This window comes from Sander vitreus, chromosome 19 (genome assembly GCF_031162955.1).
Source record: "Sander vitreus isolate 19-12246 chromosome 19, sanVit1, whole genome shotgun sequence".
NCBI lineage: Eukaryota > Metazoa > Chordata > Actinopteri > Perciformes > Percidae > Sander > Sander vitreus.
The window spans coordinates 16,534,946-16,554,554 of NC_135873.1; the positions used below are offsets into that span (position 1 = coordinate 16,534,946).

General features: G+C 41.8%; 1 protein-coding gene and 2 non-coding genes across 3 annotated transcripts in view; 1 reads left to right on the forward strand and 2 right to left on the reverse strand.

The window, feature by feature from the left end:
* The window catches only part of zanl (zonadhesin, like), a 40,557-nt gene extending 29,591 nt beyond the window's left edge, over nt 1-10,966 (reverse strand). The window contains exons 1-21 of the mRNA XM_078276642.1: nt 10,941-10,966; nt 9,888-9,910; nt 8,700-8,849; nt 8,272-8,537; nt 6,732-6,816; nt 6,490-6,636; nt 6,126-6,293; nt 5,912-6,009; nt 5,736-5,814; nt 5,409-5,630; nt 5,084-5,277; nt 4,797-4,938; nt 4,390-4,634; nt 3,907-4,055; nt 3,547-3,675; nt 3,165-3,300; nt 2,746-2,887; nt 2,222-2,415; nt 1,966-2,104; nt 612-728; nt 187-311 (exon numbers count right to left, since the gene is read on the reverse strand). Coding sequence (XP_078132768.1) covers nt 187-311; nt 612-728; nt 1,966-2,104; nt 2,222-2,415; nt 2,746-2,887; nt 3,165-3,300; nt 3,547-3,675; nt 3,907-4,055; nt 4,390-4,634; nt 4,797-4,938; nt 5,084-5,277; nt 5,409-5,630; nt 5,736-5,814; nt 5,912-6,009; nt 6,126-6,293; nt 6,490-6,636; nt 6,732-6,816; nt 8,272-8,537; nt 8,700-8,849; nt 9,888-9,910; nt 10,941-10,966 — 2,976 coding nt within the window. The remainder of the gene's footprint in view (nt 1-186; nt 312-611; nt 729-1,965; nt 2,105-2,221; nt 2,416-2,745; nt 2,888-3,164; nt 3,301-3,546; nt 3,676-3,906; nt 4,056-4,389; nt 4,635-4,796; nt 4,939-5,083; nt 5,278-5,408; nt 5,631-5,735; nt 5,815-5,911; nt 6,010-6,125; nt 6,294-6,489; nt 6,637-6,731; nt 6,817-8,271; nt 8,538-8,699; nt 8,850-9,887; nt 9,911-10,940) is intronic.
* A 2,902-nt stretch (nt 10,967-13,868) lies between these two features.
* On the forward strand, nt 13,869-13,950 carry trnas-uga (transfer RNA serine (anticodon UGA)). The gene has a single exon. It is a non-coding gene; the product is annotated as a tRNA-Ser (tRNA).
* A 128-nt stretch (nt 13,951-14,078) lies between these two features.
* On the reverse strand, nt 14,079-14,152 carry trnat-agu (transfer RNA threonine (anticodon AGU)). Its single transcript has one exon. It is a non-coding gene; the product is annotated as a tRNA-Thr (tRNA).
* Nucleotides 14,153-19,609: the final 5,457 nt, after the last annotated feature.

Sequence of the window (19,609 nt, forward strand, 5' to 3'; positions counted from 1 at the left end):
ATCGAATCGCGATACTTCTAGAATCGCAATGAAGGAAAATCGCAATACAAATGGAATCGGCACCCATGTATGGTGAAAGAATCGAATCGGGACAAAAGCCCATGGTCCCAGCCCTAATACACATGTTGTGCCCACTCATCCTCAGTGATACTGACAGCTTGTAAATACAGAGACAGAGATACTGACCAGCGTCCTCCTGGCCTTCATCAGGGTCACAGTGATTCCATTCACAGTCACGTAGAGCTTTCTCAGGTAGGACAACCCTGGCATTCCTCTCTCCTCATTCTTCCCCTCCACTGAGAACCAGGGACCTGCACAGGAAGCGTACACACAGGTCAAATGTGTCAAATCTCTGTATTCTTATGCAAGGATGAGAACATGGATATGAATTGCCAGCAACAAGTGTTTTTCTTTTAAATAAGCATGGAACATTGAACAGTCTGAACTGAATACTTCTTCCACCACTGGATCTGTGCTTTGTGTCATCTAAATGTGCTCGCAATTAGTTTAGTTTGTGTAAGAGCTGTGACAGGTTGAGAATTTTGAAACACTTTTTAGACAGCGCCATGAAAACATTGTGTTCAGGTGCAATGGAAATAAAAGCCACCTACCTGTGGTGTTCTTGCAGGTTCTGGCCAGGGTGTAGGTACATGTTCCCATGAAGCTGTAGAACTTTTTGTCAAACGTGTTGTAGTGAGGATCTCCAGACACCACACAGTCCTGAGAGCCTGAGGGAGAGGGTCACACACACACACACACACACACACACAACGTCAGAGTAGCTCCAACACAGCTGCAGCTACTCCAGTCACAATTAAGCAACTTTTTTTTTGGTTAACATTGAATAACACCGTGGTAGTGAATGACTTGTCACTCAATCACAAGGTAACGTTAGCCACGCCCCTTAATCATCCCCTGCCCGGATGCAATATTTCTTTTCCCCACTATGGCCACGCCAAGACCTGCCCTTCAATAGCTACTATTGGCTAGGCATCCATGCTTAACAAGGTAACGTAATCTGATTTGTTCAGGTCATATCCCCTGACCAATCGGCTATCCTGGGATTCGTAATTTTGCTGCCCGCATAGCTCAGTTGGTCAATTGGTAGAGCGGGCGCTCATATACAGAGGTTTACTCCCCGACGCAGCGGGCCCGGGTTCGACTCCGACCTGCATCCCTTGCTGCATGTCATTCCCCCTCTCTCCCCCTTTCATATCATCAGATGTCCTGTTAAAAATAAAGGCCGAAAATGCCCCAAAAAATAATCTTTAAAAAAAAAAAAAAATCATCCCCTGCCCTGCTTTATAGTCTCTTTTACTCTACATTGGACCGTAATTTACAACATGAACATCATGCTGTATTGAAGAAGACTTGAAACTAGCAATTGGGACCATAAACTCATTAGGAATGATTATACTAAGTTAATAAATCAAGTTCTCATAGACTTCTATCAAATTGGACTTCTTTTTGCAACCAGTGCCCCCTGCTGGAAATTAGATAGAATGCAGGTTTAAGGAACTTCCGCATTGGCTTAATTTTTTTAGAGCCAAAGGTTGCTGCTTGAGGTTACTTATCTTCCTCCAAAGTTTGAGCCTTGTTATCATCATACTGTACCAAGTAATATTAGAATAGGTACCTAGTAGTTTAAATATATCAACGGTATTAGTTTCCCACATTCTTAAGCGCTTATTCCCTGACATCACACCTTGTTCCGTTGTACCTACAGTACATGCATGTATGGTTACTGTACAGGCTGGCACACTGTTAGTACAAAGAATTACATGCTGTAATCTAAAGCCTTACCAGTGATACCTCCCACAATTTATTTGTATTCAGTTTTGAATTCATAAATTTGGGTCCAGACAACATCTTCTGCTAAGCTGTAGCATTGAGATGCCAAGTACCGTATAATTCATATATCCAGTTCAGTTACGTGGTGTAGTAGTGTGGTGGGTGTAGACTTACTGGTGGGATAGCAGCCCAGCTCTCCATCCTGGTGTTTACACTCGTGCATTGGGGGACATTCAGAGGCCACGCAGGTAACGAAGGGAGCATCGCACTTACACTTCAACATACAGTCTGCCTGATAAAACTCGTCTCCAGACTGACACACACACACACACACACACACGCAATTGTGTTAGCAGGATGAAGTTCATATCAAAGGCCGCAATATCCTCAAAATGCAGAAATGTCTTCTTTCAAACAAACTTCACCGTACCTCATAATACTGGCCGTTGTACTTGCAGCCACAAGAACTCTTCCTGACGCACTTGCCGGCACTCAGGACGTAGCCAGGATCACACACACAGCTTTCAGAGCAGGGCCCACTGCAGGAGGGAGGTTTCCCAGTACACGTCTCCTGACAGGGGTCTGCACAGGGCTCGTAGTGGCTGTTTGGGCCGCAGTCCAGAGCTAGAGGGGAGGATGGGAGGCTGAAGTCAGTGATAGTGCTGGGCAAAGAAGCATATGCTGAAACCAGGGCCTGTTTTTATATCAAGGGTAGTATCAAGATTTGAAATATAGGCAGCAGGCTTTATGTGTAGGTTATAGGCAAATAACAAACCAAAATATGATGCCAAAATACATAAGGTACAAAAACACCATAAATGTAGCCTATATGAATATTAAACTAGTAATAATTTGCCTCAGCTGTGAAATGCTCCTATTAGCACCACGCAACCACATCATTCTAGTTATATCTACTATATCTATCCACATGTCATTTCTCCCGTTAACACTCACGGCAGAAGGTGTTATTCCTCCAGGGTCCGACGTTCACCCCGCGGTCCTGGCATTCGTTGACGTAGGCTTCTATGGCTTCACACAGAACGGGCTTGGCTCCATCCAGCGCACACAGGTCAAAGACACAGTCCCTGAAGTAATTCTGAAGACACACATACGGTTTGATGAGTTACAATGCTTCATTCTGTCTCTTTGTCTCCCTTTGTGCTTTGGTTTTCTATTTTAATTGTAGTGTTGTATTTTATTGCACGTAGGTACGCTAAAAGTAGGGCTGTATATTCGATTCTCCAATTAAAATCAAACTTTATTTGAGTGATCTGGTATTATCCCAAAATCAATCTTTTATTATCCACATGACCGGGTGAGTGAGTGTGAGTGTGTGTGTGTGTGTGTGTGTGTGTGTGTGTGTGGTGACTTACATTTGGGTTGATTTTGGGGTGGCACACAGCGAAGGGACCCTTTTTGTCCAGCAGGATGCCACAGTATCCAGAGCTCTCATACAGTTCTTGCTCTCCATCACACTCAGGGATGGTGGTGTTGGGTTTCTTATTACACCTGCCGACACAGACACTCTGTTAGAGGAGCTCTCTGTGTGTTGTTAGTTAGTTTTTGTCCCTAGTAATTATAATAAAGGGGTAACTGGTCCGTACCTACAGTGTTTGTGTAGTATGGAGACCCAACATATTCAATATTAAATTAATAAAAAGACATTATGCAACAAATAAACCAAAAAATATATACTTTTTAAAACAGTCTGTATATATGGCCTGTTTGTAGGAATTATATTTGTATGCTACTAACTCTGAATCAGTGTTCCAGCTGTGTCCAAAGTCATTGGCATTGTTGGTCAACGATCCATCTGGTTTACGGAAGTCATCTTTGGCATCTCCATCGTAATCTCCACACAGGCCACACAGCTGGTTCTCATAGCTGCAGAGTACAAGAAATGATCTACACGTTAGGGATTTGTGGAAGTGAGAGCAACAAGTCAGTTAGAGCTACATCTCTCTACTCCTCCATCATGTCCAAGAGTTTGTGACTTATTCCAACCAAGCACTAGTGTTTTCACTGATTATTCCCAAACTTCCATTGGAAATGGGATTCTGTGTGGGGGTCGGGGTAAGAATGTAAAGACACAGCAACTCCTCAGTCCTAACTCACTCTTTGATCACTTTGATGTCCATGAAGTGGTTTCCATCGTAACGAACAGTCACACCAAAGTCCATGGATACAGTGTAGAACTTTCCTGACTTGAACACAGAGACACCAGGGGCCGGAGACACTGGCACGTTTACATTGGTCCCATTCACCTGTGTGGGGAAAGCAGGTGCAAATAACACAATGGGGGATTATCAAGGAAATAGAAACATTAAAAACTGTCTATGTATACAATCTTACATATTAAAATAACAATGAAAATAACACCAACAATAACTTCCTGCGTTGCTCCCGAGCCTCCCATAACAACTACTAGGCCACTAGAGGCCGCCATCTCTACAAACATAAATATAAGTCGTAATTGTTGCTTCAAACGACCTATGTGGGCGTTTTTCAGGGTAGGAGTCAGGACAGCTTCTCTTGTAAATATGTCACGCTGCCATCCTATCTGTTAAAAATCTGTTTGTTCCTCCCCTCATTTCTTACCTGCACAGTGCCACCTTTGAGGATGGAGATCTTCAACATGCGCACGTATACATGTACGGCCTTCACATAGGAGATGGTGGGCGTGTTAAAGCGATGTTCATTGTCGGCATGGACCTCAAAGTATGACAGAGTCGTTGTATTGCAGGGTCTAGACATCAAATAGCTGCAGTTGCCCATGAAGTTGTAGTTGCGTTTGTCAAAAGTGGTGTAGTGGGGATCACCAGTCGCTACGCATGTGGATGTACCTGAGGTATGAGAAACTGTACTTTAGCAGTTGTTATGTTACTAGTATGTGTCAGTGATTTAAATATAAAAAATGTACAGCAGATAGTAACAACAGGTCATTTGGGACCAAATTAGTTTATTTCAGATGGTCGATCTGAAGTTAGATGTCTACCAGACATTACCTTTAGGATAGCAGCCTGAAACACCATTGACCTTGCGGCACTCTTCAGTAGGGTCACAGGAGTTATCAACACATTCCAAAGAGTAGTTCCCTGCACAGCGACACAGCGTTGAGCAGCCATCTCCAAATATGATCTCGCCAGGCTAAAACACAATTGAACAAAGGATCAATAATTGCAGGGTGTATTGTGTGTCACAAGAACTACACAGAACAATCTTTTTCTCATGTAATGTCTTACAATTATATATTTTGCCTTAACAGGAATGTATGCATATGGATATATCTGACCTCATAATAGTTATTCTGGCCGTCCAGACAGCCACATTTCTCCAATGGCACACAGTGCTGTCCTTTGAAGACAAACCCTGGTTTGCAGAAGCAGCCACTGATACAGGAGCCAGAACAGTTGGTGGAGGGTTCCATACAGGTGGGGATACAAGCTGGGCCACATTCTATATAATCTGCATCAGGAGGGCATGGTTCTGTACAGCACAGAGGAAACAAATTGGTTGAATAAAAATGTGGTAAACAGATGTGAGAAAGAAAGAAAGAGAATTGAATGAAGTATTAGTGTAAAACTCAAAACCCTAAATTGGCTAAGGACATGTCATACTTGGTGGCTTGGCTGTGGTTGTTCCAGGAGTTGTTGGTTTAGGTGTAGTTGGTCCTGGAGTTGTTGGTTTAGGTGTAGTTGGTCCTGGAGTTGTTGGTTTAGGTGTAGTTGGTCCTGGAGTTGATGGTTTTGGCGTGGATGGTCCGGGAGTTGAGGGTCCTGGAGTTGTTGGCTTTGGTGTTGTTGGAGTTGTTATTGGTGGTAGAGGAGTTGTTGGCTGAGCTATAAATGAAAAGCAAATAGTTTCTCATGAAACTATTGACACATCATAGACATATTTCCTATGGTGCAGAGAGTGACTTGAATTCCCTCGGCTCAGTTTCTCACCATTGCAAGCCATGACACAAACAGCATCAACGGCAATATCTGTCTCAGGAGTTTCTCCAAAGGTACCGACAATCACAAACTGAAATACATATGAATGTAACAAGAAGGTTAATGTGAATCTATGCACAAACACACACATACACATGTACAGAGACACACAAAGATCTAGTATTTACCTGAATGGCAGCAGTTCCCAAGTACTGGGCCTCTGCAGGCTTCCAGCCCTGACCCTGGTTCCCCCTCACAGTGAAGAGAGCAGGTCCAAGGCTTCCACCTGGTTGACAGAAAAACAATTCAAGTGAAAAATAATAATTTTCATGCTGTCTGTGTTCCTGTCTGTTTCATTGTTTTCAGTCATCATTCATCATTATGATTAATGCAGTCTTTTACCTGGAGTGATGGTGTGGACGCTGAGCTCCATAGTGGTGCTGGTGCCGTACAGGTAGTAGTGGAAGGTGAGGTCCAGACATCCAGACGTGGGGGTTATTGCAGGACTTCTGAGCTGTGACTTGGCTCCAGGGACAGCGTACTCAGAATCCATCAACATATAGGAGCCAACTACATATGGAAGAGGTCAAAATAAACAATTATCATTTAGGTAAGAGTAAAAAAAAAAATGTTTTTCTTGAAGCTTTTGTGACACCTATTCATGAAAATATGAATTTGATGTTGTCAACTCATTTTGTTGCCTTGATGGTTTTATATATACATTGCCAGACTCTGTGACACAAAGTCATTCAACACAGCCACTTACATCCAGGTTTGGAGAAGTCATCATCAGGGCCGGTGCCTTCAGTGTCCGTATTCCCGGACCACTGTTCAAAGCCTAATAAGCCAGGATCCTCAGTTTGACTTGTCCACTCACACATGTCAGTGTCAAAATCGCAGCCAGAAACACAAGCTGTGGAAAAAAACATTTGGACAATCATTAATACAGCAATTTGTGTTTGTGTGTCTAAGTGTGTGTGTGTGTGTGTGTGTGTGTGTGTAGCTTACAGGGACATGCTCCTTCAGTGATGACGATGTTGTCCAGAGCGGTGTCACAGGAATCAGTTAAGCCTCTCTGAGCCTCAAACACAATCTATAGACACAGAGCATACATTATCACCCTGCATGAAGATATGAATACAGCAGTTGTACTGTATGCAAAACATTGCATTTGAGATATACAGTAGATTGATTTCAGTTTTGCAGTCTGGTTGGATTAGATGAATTCTCATGACAAATTACTCCGCAAGTAAATTGTAGCTCATGTAGCTCAACATCGTAGTTTTTCTTTCAAAGACAATATGTGCGTTTCCATCCACCTGTTTTTATGTGTAATCAGATCTGCGTGGAGCGATAAGGAGACTGTTATGTTATGTTGTAAATGTCACATTTCTATAACGTTTTCAACATCATTTTGGTATGACATCATCTCAGTGCTCCCTCCTTTTCTGCAATTGGATGTTTTAATGGCACCCGACTGGAGGATTAGCACCAATAAGTGTTTATCTTGATGCACCTACAGTAGCTCCCTAATATTCATATAACAGCAGGGGAAGGAAACACACATTTTCTTTTGCCAACTTTTTGGATATTCATTTAAAATGTGCCCTAAATTTAGATGAAAACTTGGCTACTGACATGAGGCATAGCTTTGTTTTTATAGTGTTTAAGCAATATTGGTGCTCTGATTCATGAAAATAATGGATGGTGTCCTGGAGGGATAGTGAAAGAGGGAATTTAATGCCAAAAAGGCTTTATAAAAAATCCAGTTGATTTGTCTAACTCTGCTGAAGCATGATATCAACTTCAGAAAGATTGAGGATTATATTTTTGTGAGGACTGTGGGATTTCCCCCCCCTTCACTTGCATTGGAAGTCAGTAGAAAGGTCCATGAAAGTCAGTCAAGTGATGCAGACTTAATCGTGAGGAAGATGGCAGTAGTGGAAAAGTGAGTTGAAAAAGGATTTTTTTTTTACACTGTGCAAGATTATTTTAGTACCTTTTCAGTCAAGAAACTGAGTGTCAATCACTGCTCATGCACACGCATTCATTCTCCCTTGTGGGGGGAGGGTCTGAGAAGTTGTCGATGTTCAAAGTTTTGGGCTAAGTCCTGGAACCTCACAATCCTACCTACGGCACCTTTAATTCTCCTCTCTGTGACAGTAAACTGAATATCTTTGAGTTGTGGACAAAACAAGACATTTGAGGATGTCATCTTGGGCTTTGGGAAACACTGATGCACATTTTTCACCATTTTCTGACATTTTAGAGACCAAACAACTAATTCATTAATTGAGAAAATAATCGACAGGATAATCGACAATGAAGATAATCGTTAGTTGCAGCCTTCCAATGCACCTGTCAGTAGACTTTATAGTATGTTCATTTTCTTTTCAATATTTTAGTCTTTAACTGTGAATACTGTGAGAATATCTGTTTTTCCCTTCATGACCAAATCTTGTATCCCAGTTTCCATATTGCTTCTCATCTATAAGTCCTTTATTACTGATGGTTAAAAAAACATCTACAGTGACCTGCGAACACTCACGGTAATGCTCTCACTGCTGGGTTTGGACACGGTGACAGAGCCCTTTAGCCAGGATGGACTCTGGATACCTGTCCTCTTCCAGACCTCCTCATCACTGCTGGGCCTCCTAGCCAGAACCCTAAACACATTCGCACTGTCGGAGCCGTACATGTAGTATCGAAACTGGACACAGATCTTAGATGCTGATGATGAGAGGGCAGGGCTCAGCAGACGAACTTTCTGTCCATTGGACACATTGTCACACTCCTGGTAGATAAAGAAGCCCTCTGCAGACAGATTGACACAGAAGGAAGAGGTTTATTTGTAATCATCAGAATTCAGTGGTTCCATCCTAGGACTCTAAATCAACCTCAATCGTGGGCTGGTTACCAATGAGTTAAGTGCACAGAAATGAAATATATGAAATAAACCATGCATTCAGGACTGACTTCCATCAGGGTAGCCTCCACTGGGGCCAGTGCCAGGTGTCGGGGTTGGACCTTTCTGTCGGGTCCAGTCACCGTTGTCTGTGCTATCCTGAAGGAAGTTGCAGAATGGTTCACTGTCCTTGTTAAAGTCGCAGGAGGTCAGCACTGCTGCTGGAGAAACACAAACACAACACAGGCAGGTAGACAGATAGATTAGTAGAGATCAAATAGGTTAAAAATAAAAGTTGAATGGGAGCCAGAGCCTTCAGCTGCCAAGCTCCTATTCTCTAGAACCAGCTCCCAGTTTCTGTTCAGGAGGCAGACACCGTCTCCACATTTAAGAGTAAGTTTAAAACTCTCCTCTATGATAAGGCTTATAGGTAGACTAGTCAGCTAGGCTGACTCAGGTTTGCCTTGGACCAGCTCTTAGCTATGCTGCTATAGTTTAAGACTTCCTACTGTATGACACACTGAGCTCCGTTCTCCTCCTGCATTCATGTCCCATTAATGCTACGGTTACTAAGTTAGCTTATTCCCCGGAGTCCTTATGCTTTCTCGCCTCGTGGATTGTGGTGGCACCAGGATCGTGGTTACAGCTGCTGCCGTGGTCCTGCTCTACGCCCTGCTACGCCCTGCTACGCCCTGCACTGTTAGTACTATTATTAGTCATAGTTCTATCATCTTTACTGTTACTATAATTGCCACTGTTCATAATGTCATTCCAATATATCTACTTCTATAATTTTTGTGATTCATATTTCTGTGGCCGCCCACCAAGAGTCAGGGTCTGTCCGAGGTTTCTGCCTGTTAAAAAAAAAGTTTTCCTCGCTGCTGTTGCACCAAATGCTTGCTCTTGGGAAATTGTTGGGTCTCTGTAAATTATAGTGTGGTCTAGACCTACTCTATCTGTAAAATGTCCTGAGATAACTTCTGTTATGATTTGACACTATAAATAAAATTGAATTGAATTAAATGTGCAGTTTGTATGTTTGGGCTGTGTTAACACATTTGCGCAGTGTAAAAGTGGATAGTTAAGGATAGTGACGATATGGAGCTGTAAAGAGGTAAAGTCCACATCCATGCCAAGGGCAGTGCGGTGGAGTCACATGCTGTGCTACTGTCTCACCTATGTGGGAGCATGCCATCTAACTTATACATATGTTCACATATATATTCAAGTATTTTATGGCATAATTAAAACCAACCTACCATCTCTGTAGGTTTTCTGCAGGCTGTAAAAGAGAGAAAGATACAGGAACAGATTCAGATTAATGTTGAACTAAAAGTAGCTTGTTTCGCTCAATGTAAGGACGCCTAAAAAATGTAAGAAAACATAAGACACTGGTCATTATTGTGAGTCAAACCCCAACAGGTTAATGCGGACGAGTCTTGAATCACCCTGGAAGAGTTTAATTTGGAATAATGACCCGCTCGCTCTACATTAACCTGCTTTTTACACAGCTACTTACTTAAAGAAATCAACAATTTGACCCAAAATATTGATTCAAAAATGATTTTATTGATCGAAAAATTGTCCTACAGAGTCTATGATCAGGGATTGAGCATTCAACAAAGCAGTGCAATAATCCTACGTAAAGGCTCGGTCAACAAAAGCAAGAGCATGTTTTATCAAATTTGCAACATGCAGCCCGCAGTTAGCAATATGAGATAGTTCAGTATAAGTTCAATTTATCTAAACATAACATGACCCTGTAGGACTGGTAAAACGGGACACTGCCACCATTTGCAATCTGCGTGTAAGCAGTGGACAAAAAGTGTAATATGGCATGATATCAAAACATAATTAAGTACAAAAACATCCCCCATAAACTCACTATTCCTTACGGCACTATCTTTACAGGGATTTAATTGGGATTGAATTCACACTAATACCACAGAACAGCATCACTTCCCAACACTGGGGTCTGAAACAACACAGCAGCCTCCACAAGGCTTTGGAAATATTTCAAGTGAATCACTCGCGTGGACTTTAGAAATACTGAGTCCAAACGCCAGAAACACTTCTGAATAAATAGTGCAATAAAAGCAGAAAGATTTGAATAATTAGCATTGTACTTATTTAGTGGATTGACAGAAAAGTAAGCAGTTGATTCTAGTCATACTTTTAGAAATGTGCTTCGTTTTTCATATGATTGCAACAGATTTTTGATGTGACGGTATGACAAAAGCATGAATCATTAATAAGAAAGAGATGATAATATTGATAGATTTTGCCGGAGGGGTGGGGGGGGGTTGACTTACCTGTGCTGTGCCTGTCCTCCACACATCCATAAGAGCAGTATCATAAACTTTAGTGTATCCATGGCTAACTGCTAGTTAGCAGAAGAGGAAGACAGAGGGACAGAGCAGAGGACTTTATATACAGTAGAGGACTAGGATGATTGGGGCGGGGGTGTAGGGTTGGGTGGGTGGTGTGGATGCTGAATTGCTGCATTTCTTGCTGTTGCAAAATGTGTAAATCAGTAACCGTAAGCGATAGGGCCAGGGTGTGTTCTTCTTGAGTGTGTGTGTGTGTGTGTGTTCTCTGAACTATCAGCAGTTCACAAGGTGGGTGGGGATGCCCATCATACACTGTATTACAAATACCAACTTGTACTGTAAGACATTATAGAGCTCATTGTGCAATAAACTGAATAGTTTGACCACACGTACACATCTTTATAGAATATACTGTATATTGGCGTGTGTGAGAATAAGGCTTGCTTTGTTACACTACATTTCTAAGAAAAAGCTAATTAAACTGTTTTCCATAGCAACCAGACTTAACTTCCCATGTGCACTTTGACCTCGGGCTCACTCCATCACCAGTGATGCTCACACTGTTCAGCTTTATCTGTGAAAGGGAGCTCTAATCGCTAGGACCGTACTGTTTGTTTTGCAAGTATTATCTCATTTACTTGAACTCTACTTTCCTGTGTCCAAGAGGCCACCGGTTGTTCCTGTACACTCAGGAAATCAGCTGTCAGAGACTTGATATAATAATTGATAATTGATACTTGTTTGATCCCCGGGGGGGGGGGGGAAATTACTTTACAATATTTTCACTTCGTTTTTTCATACAATTCAATTTAATTCAAATGTATTTATAGTGTCAAATCACAACAGGAGTTACCTCAGGACACTTTACAGATAGAGTAGGTCGACTCCACACTATAAGTTCAAGTTCAAGTTCAGGTTACTTTATTTGTCCCCCAATGGGGAAATTTGTTGTGCAGCAGATAGTATAGTACAAATCACACACAATCATACACACAATACAGAGATTGCCTACCTTGCAGGCATAGTTAAAAACAATACAAAACAGAAAACAATCAATAAATAGTAAGTCAATAAGTTATCTATGGTTCTTTATAGAATTGAGAAGTAGAACGGCTGCAGGTACAAAAGACTTTGTTTATATGTGTTGGTTCTGAGTTTTGGAAGTTTAGAGCGTGATCCAGATGGGAACATCTGAAATTCAGCCTGTAAGGGATGAGAACTATCTGACAGGATAGATTCAACCCTTCTTAGCATCTGCTTCATAGTTTACATAATAATTTACAAAGACCCAATCATTTCCCACGAGCAGGCATTTGGTGCAACCATGCCAGTCTCTAGGTAATGAAGGCATTAAAGTTTTCTTGTGACATAATGGGGCAATTGTGCACCCTCGATTTTTGTCTACTTAAAGTGACTTTTCTTTGCCACTGACAGGCTCAGATTGTAATTAAAAGTGTCTGACAACAAAATCACAAAGTCATTTTTAGTGGTCAAAAAGCAAGCTGCACAATTGCCCCATTTGGTTACATTGCAGCTTGGTTCAGTCACTGCAATCACACTTAATACTGGACCAATTTCAAAGCTTTTGTCACTTGTCACATCAGTCTATTAGACACAAATGAATGGGGAAATGGGGTCCGGGTTGAAAAAAAAACTAAACGAAATGACCCTTTAAACCTGGCACCATGAGAGTCCGGGGCCCTGGGGCAGCTGTTGATCCAGGCGGGGACTCCATAGGGTGCAGCCAGTGTTTGAGGGTGTGTTCTGGTCTTGAGAGACTTTCTGATGGTTTGACTTGCTTTGAGTACTACAGGCGTAATAAATGGCAAGCAGTCACACTGTGTCCTTTCTTATGTTTGAACATAAGTATGAGTGCAAAGTGCTTTTGTTTTATGCTTTCTTCTTGGCTACAGCGACACTGTTGGGATTATATTTAATGTACTGGCCAACTGAAAATGATAATCACAGTACATTACTGTGCATCATTTGAAAATGAGTAAAATCATTTGAACAATGAATAAGCTGTTCTGTTTTGACTTGTCAGAGCAGCATTATCATTTAACATCAGTAGGTGGGGACTGGACTTCATAGAAAACAATCATAAAAAAACAACATTATCAACATGAGTCAGTTATCTGTGTGTGTGTGTGTAAGTCCCAGTCTGGTAAATATGGAGACAGATGGGAACTCCTGTAATGCAAGGACTTGTATGGTTTCTTATCATGACAGGGCGCATTTGATGTAATTATGAGGGGTGTGGTTTGGGTCACAGTTGCAATGTAGTAGCCTATTTATTTCAGGGCTGAGGTTTATTTATGTCTCCACTGTGTTTCCCATGGGGATAGCATTTAGCCACGCTGCTAGTATGCAGTAGGAGTGAATGTCTTCTCGCATCGACAGTTTCACCCTTATGCGTTCCTCAGGTCAAATTTGACAGGTTTTCTAAATTTTTTTGTGGAGTGCCAATCAGGTGATGACTCACTGATCTTTGTACCAGAATACAACACACTTCACCTAAACATCACCTAATGAACACACTGGGTGCGGTTCAGAAGTGTCTATGAGTGTTTAAGCAAAGTGCAAGTGCATGCGCAAATACCAACCCGTTCTCACTCCCAGCTCGTAAAATACTGACGCCTGGTCAGTGTTTCTCAGCATCAGATACCGAAGCAAAAATCACCCTTTTCCAACCGCACTTAAAGCTATAGTCCGTTCTGTCGCCCCCCATGAGGAATTCTAAGTAATGATAACAAAACTGATGCGTCCACATCATTCGCAATACCCCCCCTCCCTTTGTGGCTTTAACGGCGGCTTCATTTGGAGAAAGAAAGAAAGAAAACTATATGCTATTGCAGGGAACAAACTCCTAGACGAGTCAAGAAGGAAAAGCATATTGCTATTCAGTCAAGGGCTGCGATGGCCGAGTGGTTAAGGCGTTGGACTTGAAATCCAATGGGATCTTCCCGCGCAGGTTCGAACCCTGCTCGCAGCGTTTTTTAGATTATGTGAAGAAGACAACAAGGTGATAACAAGTGGACGTGATTGTTTTATGGGACCTGAAGAAAGTCGAAATTTACTCAAGTTAAGTTAAAACATTAGAAAAATCGCAATCGGCACAAAAGGCACCGCTGGGATTCGAACCCAGGATCTCCTGTTTACTAGACAGGCGCTTTAACCAACTAAGCCACGGCGCCGCCTGTCTACGTTGCTCGACAAAACCTATCATATACAAGTGACAATTGCATGTACACTGACGTGTTGTTTACTAGCAATTGTATGTTCATTTGTATTAAGTCATTTCACGGATCCGTTTTGCAAATCACAGCAAACAGACTTGAACTACATCGGATTTGGTTTGAATGGCTCACAGTGGATGTTCTGTAGTAACAATATGATACCACAGAGTGGCGCTAAGAAGCCATATTACCACCATTGGAATGACATGCAGGCGTCTGTAATGTGCAGCTTTTCATTATCCTGTCAGGAAGAATTCAATCTGCTTACAAAAGGTGAACAAAATAATACAAATAATATATTGTTTATGTAGCCTATTGTAAAAAGACGGACCTTTGAGCTGAGATTATTAAGTCACATATACTTTGGTGACTGATTTCTGCACACAAGATGTCCATGCTATTTAATTTAAACACAAAAACTCTAGTCTGTGAGGAGATATAGGCCTAGTTAAGTGATTCAAAAAGCTAATGAGCCTGACCTATTTTTTAAATTATTTTATTTATTTAACCTTTGTTTTTTTTGTCACAGAAAGACTCTTGTTTTAGAAAGCACTTCATGTCCCTGGCATGTTGTCTTGAAATGTGTTATTAATCACAATGTTGCATAACTGCAAAAATCCCATCCTTACACAATCCACATAAATGCCTGGAAATTGAAAGATAAAAAACAAAAGTTGTAAACATGCGGGGCTCATGTGATTTTAGGGGTACCAAATATATTAAGCACAAGTGTTATGTACCACCGACCCTCCATAGGCTTGGTTCTACAAAAGACTAATAATACACATAACAATAAACACAAGAATACTTATTCAGTGTTAACCTAAATCTTATTTATCACTGCACATGAATAATATCCCCTCTTTGACGATAAAGTGGGGTTAAAACTGTATGAAAATATTTACCCCAGGCCGGGGGGGCAAACGACAGTGGGCACAACTGGAGCCAACTCTAACCACAGTCTGCATTACCGACAGTCACCTGAGCTAAACAGTTCACATCACCTGCAAAACTCATTCACAGCAACACAACTCCTCACACACGTCTCAAAACAGGCTCAGTGCAGCCAAACACTATGAACAACCCTCATCTAGAAAACACGCACTGTCAGTTTTCAATCATTTTTCATAACATACCAGTTTTTAAGGTTAACAATAAGGAACGAAAATCAGCAGTTTGCTTCAATAGATATATTTTTTATTTCGTCTGTAGTAATTTATGTAATAACTACAACAAACGTTACACACTAAAGGTATGTAGTAGTAACAAAGAATAGTGGGGCTAATCCTGCCTCCCTCCAGCATCAGGCCACACGTCTTGATCATCACATTGGATGTCCTCTCTTGCCATGCACCTGCATCATCTCTACATAAATACAAATGACTGTGGTGTTTCCATTGCTTCCACCTCCATTACTTTCTGCAAGTGCCCAGTTTTACTGTCGTAAAGCTAGTTTATAGATGTGTATGTAACCTCAAACATCTTACCTGGACACATTGATGTCTTTGCTCTTTTATCGGTTCACTGTATAACTGTTGCTAACCGTTTGGACAGCAGTGTGTTAGCATTTGAACAAAGTGCTGTAGGTCCACAGTGTTGTGCAGGTTGTGGTTAACGCCATGGTATACTGTGAGTGTGTAGAGTTTTGAAAAACAAACTACTTTGGTCCACATGACCTGCTGCTGTGCAGACTGCTGTGGTTAGAGTTTTGCACATGTGGCTCCAGTTGTGACCACTGTTGTTTAGCGATCGGAAACAAATCGGTTATATTACGGCGGCACTGGCCACCCTTGGCCCCCCCAATCGCCACTGAGTAGGAGTTTGGAGTAAACAACATTAATCTTGAAACCCTTTTTTTTTTAGTAGAGTTGACAGAATGAATGAGGATATATCCCCAGTCATATACATTTTTGCTCCATTGATTTGCCAGTCCAGTCAAGATTAAAGATTACAGAAATGTAAAGCATGACTACATGTATGTGTGTGTGTGTGTGTGTATATATAGAGCTCTATGAATAAATATACAGTTGTGTTCAAATTAATAGCAGTCCTACATCACTAACCTCATAAATTTTTTTGGTATTAGTGATATTTCTACATGGCAAATAATTTACTAGTAAGTGTTGTAGAGTCATAGAAAACCAACAGACCCACCAGTCATGACAACATACAACAGCCTAACATTCCTTTTTCTTCACTTTCTGTAAAAGGTATAACACAAACTTCATCAATTTTGGTCATGTTTTGATTTGGAATTGAATGTGCAGTGTTCCCAATGCATTGATATTATAGAATTAAAAGCTATTCTAAGGATTTTGAGCATTATTCACTTTTTTTAAACACACTGCTATTATTCTGAACACAACTGTATATAAAAAATCATTTCCAGCCGTGAGTCTGGAAACTGGGTTGAAATGACACAAAGTTGAGCTTATTTTAAAACCTAAAAGATATGGGGCTTATGAGAAAACATGCAGGGCCTAAGTGCCAGAAGCTTCCCCACCCACCCACCCCCTGAAAAACAAAAAAACAAAAACACGAATCATCTTTGTGCTGGTAACTGAGATGAAACTCACATCTGGGTCTGATTTGAGAGAGTCTCAGTCTCTCTCTCAGTCGCTCTCTCTCTCTCTCTCAGATTACCATAGGCTACCCTTCAGACCTTCTGTCTGTGACTACGTTTAGCTACGAGTGGTCAAAATATTCCAAATTCAGAACAATTCTTTTTTCGTTCCTATAAATAGCTACAACAGCAACACACATATTATCTCCTAAGTGTAACTTTCATTTTCCATGAGTAACTTCCTGTTACTAATCACCCCTAACCACCAGGCCACTCAGCTTCCTCCTGTAAAAACCACATTCACTCACTACTAAAGGATCCTTCCCTCTTTGGAATGAACCCTATGTTCACCCTGGTAATGCTGGCAAAGTCTGCACAAGCACGGCATAAAGCCAAACCACACTGAATACACTGTGTTCTGCCAAAGTTTGAACAAAGGGTTAGGGCTTTCTCCAAGTGAGGAAATAATACTTGAAATGCATATTTTTTTTAAGCGTCATGCAAGAGAGACGATAAAATAAAACAAAAAGGAATGGTCAAAGAATATTGACATTTAAGGTGTGTTGATTGTTTCACTACGTCAACTCATTCCTTCAGTACGTGCAAGAAAACATTACACCTTAACAGTTGCCGGTAGTTGTCGGCAGGAGCCTTTGAGGGCCACAGTGAATTCAATTATTTTTCTTCAGTCAGTGTTGTAGTCAAGACCACCTGAACCCAGACCAAGTCATCACCAAGACCAAAGTGTATCGAGACCGAGTCAAGACCAAGACTTGGAGGGATTGATACCAAGACAAGACCAAGACTTGGAGGGATTGATACCAAGACAAGACCAAGACCCTGAGGGATTGAGACCAAGTCAAGACCAAGACTTGGAGGGATTGATACCAAGACAAGACCAAGACCCTGAGGGATTGAGACCAAGTCAAGACCAAGACTTGGAGGGATTGATACCAAGACAAGACCCTGAGTGGTTGAGACCAAGTCAAGACCAATACTTTGAGGGGTTGAGTGCTGAGTATGTGGGTTGCGCCCATGAAAAATTTGCCAAATCTTCTCTGCCAATGCCAAACAACTTATTCTGCCATTGACTCGTTTGGTGTTTGGTGGATTGGATGATTGAAGTTTGAAGAAACAAGACATATTGGCAATTTAACAATTTATTCATTTCACAAACAGGAGCCTCAGTAGCGTGTGGAAGAACCATACACAGCCACAACAGCCTGGCACCTCCTCCTCATGCTGGTCTCACACTGCTGTGGGATGGCATCCCATTCTTCAACCAGCATTTGTCGCAAGTCAGCCAATGTGGTTGTGTTGGTCACTCTGGCACGAACAGCACGCCCAAGCTGATCCCACAAGTGTATAATGGGGTTGAGGTCAGGACTGTTGGCAGGCCATTCCATCCTCTCCACTCCCACATTCTGGAGATAGTCTCTGATAAACCCCGCCCTGTGGGGGGCGAGCGTTGTCATCTTGGAGGATAGAGTTCGGTCCCAGACTGTGGAGATATGGGATTGCCACTGGTAGCAGAATCTCATCTCTATATCTCTCTGCATTGAGATTGCCTCCAATGATGACAAGCCTTGTTTTTCCAATGAGGGAGATGCCGCCCCACACCATCACACTGCCTCCACCAAAAGGTGTTACTCTATCGGTGCAGCAATCAGCATAGCGTTCTCCGCGTCTTCTCCACATTTTGACCCTATGATCCAACTGCCGTAGGCAGAATCTGGACTCCTCACTGAACATAACGTTCCTCCACATGTTCAGGTTCCAGTGCATGTGTTGCCGACACCAGCGCAAACGGCCTGACGGCGAAGGACAATTGCAGAGAAGATTTGGCAAATTTTTCATGGGCGCAACCCACATACTCAGTGCTGCTGCTCATCCCACAAATGCATGTTCCTTACAAATGAGACACCATTTGAAAGGGAACTAAACAGGCTTTCCAACGGTATAAGATTTATTGCCAAAAAGCATTGTTACCACAGAGAAATAATCTACCAAACACAAATGTCCTTATTTTTTGTGCAAAGTTTACTACAACTACACCTCTGGTCCCAATGAGAAAAAGATTGAGAAAAAAAACCCGGTGAGGCATGTGATTCAAAGCCCAGTGCATGTGTGTTTGGTGTGTGAATGCACGAGTGCGAGTTATTTCTCGTCCCACCTGACTGCTGCTGCCGTTTTAGCTCGGTCCCACACATAGACCCTACAGTTCCACAGTGGAGCTCCAGTTATATCCTGTAACAGCCTAAATATGACATTTTCAATTTCAAAATTACACACACACACACACACACACACACACACACACAGTCCTCCATACTGAGCGGATGTGTCAGACACCCTGTGAAACCATTTGTCATGACCTGGAGAAAACAGCATGTTTTTGACTCATCTTTAAATCATGATGTGAGCCACGTCTTAATCATCCATCATTCTTCTGGGTATTCTTCTCCTGCTCTGCAGTTTTCAGTACACGGATGCCTGACCTTGAAACCAAATTGAAAGTGCTGGTTATGTGTATATTGTTGCATAAACATCTGATTTTCAATGCTGACTGACACTGAATCAACACTGATTCACCCAGTATTACGCCACCATAGGTACAAGTTCCTACACTAGACGTCTATCTAGTAGTGCTATGGCTGAATCTAAGGAAGTGATTCCATCGACATCTCATAGTCTATAGTTCCGTTAAGGCAATGCCCCGGTTTCTCAAACGCCATGTATAAACCTTACCTCAGCTAAAAATGTGCGCATACCCCGGTTAAGGGACCTTTTTGTTTACTTCTTCAATTACAATACAAAGATACAAACAGAACAAAACAAGGCACATCAATAAG